The sequence below is a fragment of the Strongylocentrotus purpuratus genome, unplaced genomic scaffold (assembly GCF_000002235.5).
Source record: "Strongylocentrotus purpuratus isolate Spur 01 unplaced genomic scaffold, Spur_5.0 spur5_scaffold_21, whole genome shotgun sequence".
NCBI lineage: Eukaryota > Metazoa > Echinodermata > Echinoidea > Camarodonta > Strongylocentrotidae > Strongylocentrotus > Strongylocentrotus purpuratus.
In genome coordinates this window covers 33,550,529-33,561,577 of record NW_022145607.1, presented here as the reverse complement: position 1 = coordinate 33,561,577, position 11,049 = coordinate 33,550,529, and the positions used below count along the sequence as shown (strand labels likewise).

At 35.4% G+C, this 11,049-nt stretch overlaps 1 protein-coding gene across 1 annotated transcript in view; it reads left to right on the top strand.

Annotated features, from left to right (window-relative positions):
- The first annotated feature begins 6,002 nt into the window (after nt 1-6,002).
- LOC592969 (kynurenine/alpha-aminoadipate aminotransferase, mitochondrial) overlaps nt 6,003-11,049 on the top strand; it is a 17,701-nt gene continuing 12,654 nt past the window's right edge. Inside the window, exons 1-3 of the mRNA XM_792467.4 lie at nt 6,003-6,478; nt 8,420-8,519; nt 10,861-10,929. Coding sequence (XP_797560.4) covers nt 6,406-6,478; nt 8,420-8,519; nt 10,861-10,929 — 242 coding nt within the window. The 5' untranslated portion in view covers nt 6,003-6,405. The remainder of the gene's footprint in view (nt 6,479-8,419; nt 8,520-10,860; nt 10,930-11,049) is intronic.

The window sequence follows — 11,049 nt, the reverse complement described above, 5'->3', positions numbered from 1 at the left end:
ACTCTGCCCGGCACCAGGTTACAAAAAAACATGCGGGCTACAATGCCCAGAGGATGATGCGCGTGAAGATGGACGAACATCGGTCAATTCAATGAGCTTGATCTCGCTAGGAACATGGACGTAGCTAAAGGGGCACGGGGATACCTCCCTAATTTAATGACGAACACTGTGGAAAAAGAAGAAAAGGGTAGGGAGGAGAAAGACAAAAAGGGAAGAAAGGGGGAGAGGGAAGTGGAACGAAAATAGCAGGACCACTTTTGCCTTTCACACCCACCTTTAATCGGACGCCGCATAATCAAATACGAGATGGAGAGCGGTACCGACGATACCCCCCCCCCCCCCCGCCACCCCCTCCCAAACTCCTCCCCATATAGAGGACCCACGGGATGATGATGATAATAATTGTTATATTTGAATTTAATAATATGTCCAGTAAGACAGATGAACCACCCCCCCCCCCCCCCCCCCCCCCCCCATCCACCACCTCTCAACGACTGGACATGGTCACTCTACGCCACTGGCTAACCAATCGTCGTAAGTTGAGAATAACTAAAAAGCGTGGGCAGGGATTATGTATCGCATAGATATCCAATAAACTATTAATCATATGGTGAAATTAAAACTAACACAGTAAGGTCATGCGTACTTTTTCTGACCAATAATGCTGATAAGAGCTTATTATTCGCAGGAGCATTGTCGACGCCCACACACGTTATGGTGCAGAGAGGATTAGGGTGTGTCCTCGCTTCCGCTCAACATAAGCATATTAAGCTACAAGCTATAAGCTATAAGCTACAAGTTTGCGCGGTGTTTGGTAAATGGTATCAATAATTACAGAAAAGCGACTCTAGAGGCACTTTGCTCTCGATCAATAAATATCGCGGATTTGCTCATTTGCATACGGACCTGCGGACAGACAGATGCGACCAATGTAAACACGCTGTCCATTGCGAACGACGCGTCATTTGCTTGATGTGGAAATGCATCAGTGACGTCATACAGGAAGTGACAGCAAATGAGCAGTGCGCGTACATTCATTGCGTTGCAACACTGGCGGTGACACGACATTTGCTCCTGCGACAATTGCTCCGGGCTTTATTTCGTCTAAGATGTAGGGTTAGGGTTAGGGTTTCAATAGGGTTTTATGTTAGGTTTAGGGTTAGGTTTAGGGTAGGGTATAGTGTTGAATCCAGGGTTGAAGTTAGCCATTCGATTAGTGTATGAAATTCACAGCGGAGCAATTGTCGCCGGAGCAAATGTCATGGAATCACACTGGCCTATGGGCTAGCTCAGCTGCCATCACGGAATTGATTAGCGCAATTAATGACGCAATCGAAATGACGCCTCGAGTGCAATAAGATTTCGTGGTTTAGAGGTTCACTGAATTGATTACCGATCCAAGGACTGCGGGTTCAAATCCCAACCCGTCACTAACAGCCCTCTGGCGATATACCATTGTCGTACCATTCAGCAAAATAATTTGTGTAAATTATCAACACACCATAAAAATAGATTCAAGTCAACTACAGTCAGAATTTAAAATATTTATTAGAGAGAGAGAGAGAGGGGGGCGGGTGCGTGGGCTGAATACTTATAACGCGATATCGGCAGTACATTGTAAGTGGTTAGATCTCATAAAAATGTTTAATTAGTGGTATGCTGTTACCATGGGAACATCAATTAAGATAATACCTGTCAACCAGAGAAAATTATTGACCTAATCAACCCTAGCAACCAGATATTAATATAGACAAAATACATGTACTCGCTTAATAGAGCACGCTATTTATGTTTGTACCCAAAGTGCTGTCGCATATTACATCACTATATTTGGCTTTAAAAGCAGCATGAAACGACGTCTTTATTACATCCAAAAAATGTGTTTTCATTAATCCGATAAATTTCTGTCTCGCTTTTTGTACATTATTCGATTACTATACAAGCCATTTCTCTCGTATGAATTGTTATGTATTATCTTAGTATCATGAGCTTTTATACGTTTAGTTGCAATTTTCAATGGGATATCAACACATACACACACACAAACACACCACATACCTAAACATACGCCCATACACACACACACGCGCACAGATAAATATATATATATATATGTATGTACAGAGAAAGAGGGGGAGAGAGAAGTGATTCCTGGTCGAAGTTCGAGAAAAACAAAAACACAAGAAATAAGAACATAATGATCCTTCGATCTGTACAAGGAGAAATTGTATCACAATTTCCTTAATTTCTTCTTGCAAGGAGGCTCATTAGTTCTTTCATTTGTATATATTTATATATATATATATATATATATATATATATATATATATATATATATATATATATTTAAACTTCACAAGCGCTTCGATTTATTCTCATCAGGTGAAATTAGTATTTTAAAGTAGATATTCATTGATTTTAAAAAATAACTTTATTTTTATTATTGCAAAGTTGAAACTTTGATTCGACAAGGTTATCAAAATTCAATGTATGGAAACATTCGGAGTAATGATTATTATAAATTACAAAACGCTTAAATACAGCCCCGGCATAGCACCTGAAGAGCTCTCCGAACGCTGCCGAGATATGTGAGATCACAGTATGGACATGGTTTGCACAAGCAGACGATGTCCCATGGCATCTCACACGTTTTCAGTGCCTGTGTTTTCATCTTATCTTGAGTTCTTTCTCTTACTTCACTACCGTCAGGTTAAATTCATAATTTATTGCCTCACTCTAAACCCCGAGCATGGTTTTATTTTGATGACAAAATAATGCAGCGATACAAAAATAAAGGAATCTTTCGCTTGTAAACAAAATAAGACGCCATTGCATCTTCAGCTGCACACACCGCGGTATGTTCGGCGTTTCAAGAGGGAACAAATGCCGTCCTTAATATCATTCCGGGGGGGGGTTTCAATTTGAAACCTGGATTCTTTGATTGTTAATTAACCCCTATCCTGTGTATTTACAAGCAAAAGATTTTATTTATCAGAATCGGGTCATATTCCCTTTTTAATGGTTTGACATGCCATTACATTTATATTCACTAAACTCATCATAATTTGACAAATAATAGCTTTGCAATTATGTTCATTCTCTATGGGATGTCGTCTGCTTGGGCAGTATTGGTCCATATAATGACGTCATTAAAACATCGTTATTTTCCCGGCGGATCTCTCGTTTATCCCAGCTGCTATGGAGGTGGTTGTATTTTTATTTTTATAAATCACCCGATATGTAGTGGACCTAAAACTTGTACGATGGCCATCTGTTAGCTTACCAGTTTCTAGTGATACATTAGTTGACATATTTGTAATTTTCTTTTAAATTTCACCTTTAAGGTTTTACATAGCTATACAGCGTGAGTCCAAAAAAAGTTTACACCTAGAAAATTGCTAATTATTTTAAAAATCATCTATGAACAGTAAATTATTATACATCTTATTAAAAGAATATTTTTATCCCGAATCATTTAAAATCGTTTTGTGTGGTATGTGTTCACGCTTGGATGAACAGAATGCATTGTATGCGAGAGTGCAAAAATCGACTTGCGCCAAAGTTGCTTATGTGATGTTTGAATAAAGTAATTGGGATTTGGGTATTAATTCGGCCTTTGCAGATACAAATAACATCCCTAACAAAATTAATAATAACAATTATAATAATAATACTCAGTTTTTATATAGCGCAAATTGCAATTAAGTCTCTAAGCGCTGTGCAAACAGAAAAAATTCAAAAGTGAATACTGAAGAAATGCATTAAAAAAACATAATAGCATGATGAATATCCAAACTGAAACTACATGTACATGTATAATACATTGTATTGTACAAAGAATGGTACAAAATTACGTTTGCAAAAGGTAAGACTTTAACAGAGGCTTGAATATATCAAGAGAAGAAAATTGTTTTATATTAATAGGGAAGTTTGTTCCATAGTTGAGGGACTGCATATTGAAATGCTCTATGCCCATATGATATTGTAGATACCGTAAGGGGGACAAACAACTGTTTTGAACTAGAACGAAGCTGCCTAATTAGATGATACTCATTGAGAAGCTGTTGTAAGTAGAGAGGAGCCAATTCATGCTGACATTTGAATGCTATTGAATGCCACAAAATAATGTCGAATATCGAATATCAAATATCAACGAACATGTGTGCGCGCGTGTGTGTGTGTGTGTGTGTTTGACTTTGCTTCTGGAAAAACATAGGCCTATGCAATGCGTTTCATTTGATACATTCAATTCATTCTCTCTCTCCACTAATCCCAACATAATTCATACTGTAGGTATTACTTTGGCGCAAGTCGAATTTTGCACTCTCGCAAACAATGTCTCCTGTTCATCCAAGCGCGAAAACATACCACACAAAAATGAAATCAAATGATTTGGGATAAAACACTTTTTCATAAGATGTATAATAATTTACTGTTTAAAGATGATTTTTTAAATGATAAGCAATTTTTTAGGTGTAAACTTGTTTTGACTCACACGGTATATAATTTATTATATGGTTACTCAGTTGTATTCAAATTAGGACCAGGATAAAGAAGCCGTTTTATGGAGTAAAAGTTGATTTTACGGCTTTGATTATCCTGTGTTTCCTTTTTTATGTTTAGGATCAGGTGTTAAGGTGTATAGAAAACAGGTAGTCTGTACACCTTCAGTAATTTCTGTCATCTCTGTTCTGTCTTCTCTATCATTCTCTCTGTCTCTTTCCATGACTTGCTAACTTCTTCTGATGAGAATAAATCGAAAGCGCTTTTGAAGTTGAACCATGCCTCTTGTGTATTTCATCATACGATGTGAATTGATATATTTTCTACAATTTACATTGTGCACCTCGTTGGACACTGTTCCTCATATCAAAAGGTTTCCAACTGAATGGACCCTATTGGAATAGACCATTTTCGTAATGTAACTAAATTTAATGCATAAGTCTTTGTGAAGTGCCTCAATACAAATTATTTCATTCACCTGATAAGAATAATAGTATTTTAATAGACAGAATCCGAACTGCATACATAAGTTGTTGCCAGGTTGGAAAAACATTATGGCTTGACCTACCAAGCAACACTTAATATATGCAGTTTGCATTCTGACTATTGAAATACTATTATTCTTATTAGGTGAATGAAATAATTTGTATTGAGACAGTCCACACAGACTTATGCATTCAATTTGGTTACATTACGAAAATGGCCTATTGGAGAAAATGCATCAGTCATGATATGTGCACACAAGAGATTTAATACTTAAATCCCGTATCTCTGTGCCGCCGGTATCGTTCCACCACTGTGCATAGTATTAAGTGAGTGGACCGTGACATAGACGTATACGCGACACATTTCTCAAACTGAGACATCTCACCAAAAACTTTCGCTCAGCAAATATGTGATGGTCTTACATTTTGGAGACGCGGGGGATTACATTGACAAATTAAAAACGAATTTTATATGGTTGGAATGGTAAATTGCATAGAATTTTTTTTTTCTCAAAGTAAAAATTAGAAGAACGAGGTATTCCAAATTGTGACATGTTATCAAAGCTCCGTCGCCCGACCCGTTGATTTTACACAGAAAACGAGCTGAAAATAAAATAAAACACAAGAATAGGCTAAATCATAATGAAATTGGCATTTCGCAGTTGAAACGGGCTCTTTTTTCATTGCGATAGCATTAAATGCACGCGTAATGTGTCAGTAAATGTCAACAAAATGTATTTGACAAAAGTACAAGTATAACACAAAATACTGACACTAAACTGTACCAAAAGATATTTAATACACTCGGCTATATATTGTACTAACTGTATTTTCGGAGTCCATACTTGTACTTTTGTCAAAGATATTTTCAAATCTAAACCAAAAGTCTTTATAGTGATGGCCTCGGGACAAGGACTTGTGAATGGGTGCATTCAGGCATTACGACTATTTATTTAGGCTACAAGAATCAAAAGTACATTGTCAAGTGGGATCGGAATAGTCACCAGTTATTAACGATCAGATCTATTGAGGGGTTTGTGTATGTTTTTCCATAATGTTTACAGTATGGATATGACATGGACTTTGTTCCTTCGCGATAGCATTAAATGCGCGCGTAATGTAGCTAAAGCCTACTCCTAAGAACCCTAAAACCTCGAACTTTGTGATTGTGATGAGTGTCTGTAAAATTCATACGTGCTTTCTCCATGCGATATCGTGATAAGCGCTTGTCGCCTATAAACTAAAGCCTACTCGTGTCAACACGGACTTTCATCAATATACTGGCTCCTCTGCATTTTCCAGTCCTCAAAGTTATTCGGACGTTAGACGTTGGTACTGACCAGACGAGAACACTTCGAGATAACGTGGCCTAAAGTTTACCGAGAGTTTTGTGGTTTGAGTTTCGTTTTGAACACCAATGAAAATGAACTACGCGGAGTTTCTCAGCGAGGCCGGTGCGAAGCGTCGCCCTTCGCCCCTGCGGAAATTCAGTAAGGTTTAGCGGCGATCATCGAAATATGCTTGTTCTCAATTATATTTTAATCCACATTGGAATGATGATGATGATGATGATGATGATGATGATGATGATGATGACGACGAGGGTAATAATAATTATAATGATAATAATACCACTTATAATAGCAATAGCAATTGGGAAGACTTTCTCTTGTGACAGTCACCCAAATTGGGAAAAATATGGGCACATATTGATCTAATAAAAACATGATATATAAAACATGATAAAATAGGCTAAGGGTTATGGTACATGTCAGGGAGATGTAGTCTGAAGTATCTATAGCTTATATCGCTACTTAAATTGAACTCGTTCTCGCAGATACATCGGTATCGTGATGGACTGCAGATCAATGGATCGGAGTTCAATTCCACCCAGAAACCATATTTGTTTAATATTTGAAGTTTGTGTGATGTGATGTCCTGTGCAATGTCAAAGTATGAATGGATTAAAGGAGGAAAGAAAGGAGAGAAGAGAGAATGTTAGGTGGCTGTCGCAAAAGGAAATCTCTCCTAATCTTTTTTACACAAGTCTCAGCATTTAATGTTGCTCACTATTGAGGGACCATGCTTCTGCGTGATCAAGCTATACTGTGCTTTCGCTCCAACTCATGATATGGGCAAAATGTACTATTTCTTTTACCTTTATTAATTCCAACCAAAAGTTAGGATTTCAAATACAAATAAAATTACAAAAAAATACATGAAAATGGTAGAAATAATTTACATATTGAAACTGTAGCGTTCGACAAATAAATATATGAATTACAATATGATTGCTACAATCGAATTATTACACGTTATAAATTGAATGAATTTAAGCCTCATGAGTATAATATTAGATAATGATTGTTTGATTTGATTTAATTTATTGGTTTCTGCATCTTTCTTTTTCTTTTTTCACCATACATTTTCATGAACATAATATGGATTAATACAATATTCGTATATATACAACAAATATACGAAATTAAACAAATATATTGAATGCATAATTAACATTGGATTGATACAATATTTCATATGTATACGAATTTTATACAGAAAATATACGAAATTAAACAAATATATTGCATGTATAATTAACATTGGATTGATAAAATATTTCATATGTATATGAATTTTATACAGAAAATATACGAAATTAATCAAATGTATTGAATGCATACTTAACATACATTAGATGCAGGAGGGCTACATGCATATTAAACAAGGTTGCTTGATGTTCCGGCAGCCCTCAACTGAGATACAACAATAAAGATTAACAAAGCAGAAGAGTGACTAGCAGAGAAGAAAAGGAGTGTTGTTTTTCTTTTACATAAATTATTTTGATTTAATGCAGGTTCATTCGTGGATGGATAAACCAGGTGATACACCCCCCCCCCCCCTGGTTTCAACCACCTTCTTAAAAGAATGTAATGTGCTAAGGTTTCGAAGTACAATGGGCAGAGAGTTCAGATGTCTGGGCCGGTGTGTCTGACTGATTTGAGAGCCAATGCGGTTTTGGATTTCTTAAATGGAATTGTCTAGTTTGCCTTGTCATGCAAACAACAGAAATGTATGTTATTTTGGTACATGAAAAACAGGAGAGGTATCACAAATACGTCATAACCCACTTGATGATTTGAGATATTAATAGCTTTGGTGATCTCAATTTCAAACACTCACAACTTTCTCAATATGTGTCCAATTTATTTCAATATTTGGCCATTCTGTCGCTCTCGTTCTTCCGCTTTCATACAATGGATTGCCTATTAATGTTCTCCTCAAAGCTATTTCTTGATGATGTTCCCTTTTGGTCAGTACCTTATACTTTTCCTTCCAAATAATCTTTCAAGAGTTTCTGATGTATAATGTAGAATATTTATCTGCCTTTCTTTCATAAATCCAATTTTCATTCTCACCATTGTTTTCAGGTAGGATTGGGCGTGAGGCCACTAGACCTCTTATCAATATGTCACCGGGGCTACCGCACAACGATTTGTGTCAGTTTGTTGGAGCCAAGTTTCAACTTCGGTACGTTGTCAACCCTAAACGGTCGCAATTAAACTGTCCTTTGCATCTCTTCTTTTGTCGTTCCTAACCTTATTCGCTATCTCTGAGTGAACTTCGATGTCTAATCGTATTTGTTCACTCTCGGTTTGAAAAAAATAAAGTTCAATTCTATTCGAGCAATAATTATATTCAATATGTTTGTCGTTCCTGAACCTTATTCGCTATCTCTGCTTGAATTTCGATGTTTAAGCATATTATTTTACTGTTAGTTTGAAAAAAAATAAAGTTCAAATCTATTTAGAGCAATTATTATAAATTTAATATGTTTGTTATATGATAACATGTGATTGACAGATTTGCCACTATTGATATAGCGCTGCCTTAAAGTTTGTTTAATGATTGATCTTGTGAATAAATGTGTTTGAAATATGATAACATTGTGATTGACAGATTTGCCACAATTGATAAAGCGCTGCCTTAAATTTTTTTTTTATGATTGATCTTGTGAATAAATGTGTATTCTTTCTATTTTCTTGTGCGCCTCGGTAAAGCATTGTCTAGATAGACGGCGCTATACAAATACCTATTAATATTATTATTATTATTATTATTATTATTATTATTATTATTATTATTATTATTATTATTATTATTATTATTATTCGTTCGAATTACAATATACGAAAGAATTCAACTCTCCTCGGTTGCAGAGGCCTCAAACCTTGCCTGCCTCTGATCGGTCAATGTTTTCTCGTAACCTGACCTCATTTAAGTCTTGATGCACTTTGAGACGTAATAAACTTATTTGTTTTGATATCAATGTCCAGGGGGTACTGTTCAATATCCCCTTTTCGTAATGTAATGAAATGTAATGCTCAAATCTTAGTTAAGTGCCCCGTTATGAATTATACAATTGACCTGTTACGAATAATCGTAATCTCAATATAGTCAAAATGCGAATTGCATTGTAAGATTTGTAATATTTACAACAAAGTATCAATACAACAATAGTATAAATTTATGATAATATGAACAATGATAAACATATTTACAAATCGGGCGAACTGGGCAATTCACCCTCTTACCATTATGAGTGTGCCTAACAACATTGCTTACTTGTGAGCAATACATTACATGTTGCATGCATGGCGTGTTGTTAGGTAGGACTGACAAGCCATAATGTTTGTCCTATTTAGCAAGAATAGATGTATGCAATTAACATTTGGTCTATTGAAATATAATCATCCAAAACAGGTACATTAAATAATTCGTAACTTGGAACTTATCAAATATTTTGTGCATTAAGTTTGATTACAGTACGAAAATGGTTTATTGTATTTGAAGAACATAATCAATGTGTTCGTAATATTTATCTGCCTCGATTTATACTATACATAATTTTTATGATTTTAACTTGCCGTTAGAAATCTGTCAGATGCCCCTTGATACATACCTGTTATTTAGATGTGAATAATTTCTTTCAGGTAATATACATGTATATTGTTCTTGTTCGCTCCTATCCTCAGGACAATTGTGTTTACTGTATACATAGGAGTATAAGAAAAATGTACTTTTTAGGGGTGGTATTGAATAATCCAAGGTGTCTTTATTGCTTTCAAACAAGGACTGACCTCTTCGCAAATGATATTTTGTTAAACAAAAGTAACAAGTCGAAAGCGATAAATTCATATATCTCTGTATGTCTCTCATTATCTTTGTTATGTTTGTCTTCGCCTATTTTTGTAAAATCTCTTACAATCTCTTTGTGAAATTCTATTAATCCACTAAGTGTATCCAATTAATGCGCACTCCATATTTTTTTTATTTATTTATTTTTTATTTTTATTTTTTATTATCATTATTATTATTTTTTATTTTTTTTTTTTGGGGGGGGCTGTTTTATTTTTTACGGAATTGTTATCTTTCTCATGAGATGATAACAATTTGGTCTCACTCACTTGCTCTTGCGACAATTGCTCCACGTTAATTTACAATACTTTACGAATTTTTAACTTTAGCCCTGGACCTAACACAATACCTAACCCTTACCCTAACCCTAGTCCTAACTTAAAACCCATATATCCAACCCTAAACCTATACTTTTGATGAAATAAAGGCAAGGAAAATTGTCACCCTAGCACCGATTGTTCTTGAGTATAGAGATGCAATATTAAGGTCATCGAGCAATAAATTCGACATTTAGACCTAGATGACCTATATATGTCTTTAATTTGTTTTAACAAATACTATAAGATAATGAAACAATAGGGTATTGGTATTTTATTCTTCCAACACATTTGCATTCGATGAGTTGAATTGCCTTTTTTTATTATTAAAAGTGGTTTCTGTTTCCCTTTTACAGAGATGGATCAACACTGGAACTTACCGAAGAAGACTGTCAAATTGCGTATAATTACGGACATACTGACGGGTATGTATAACCATGGACCTATTACGGATGGACATTCATCGTTTTCTTAACGAAATCATTGTGATTGTCTCCGTCACTGTCGTCTCAATAAAATTCCGTACATGTTTCTTCACTTTGATC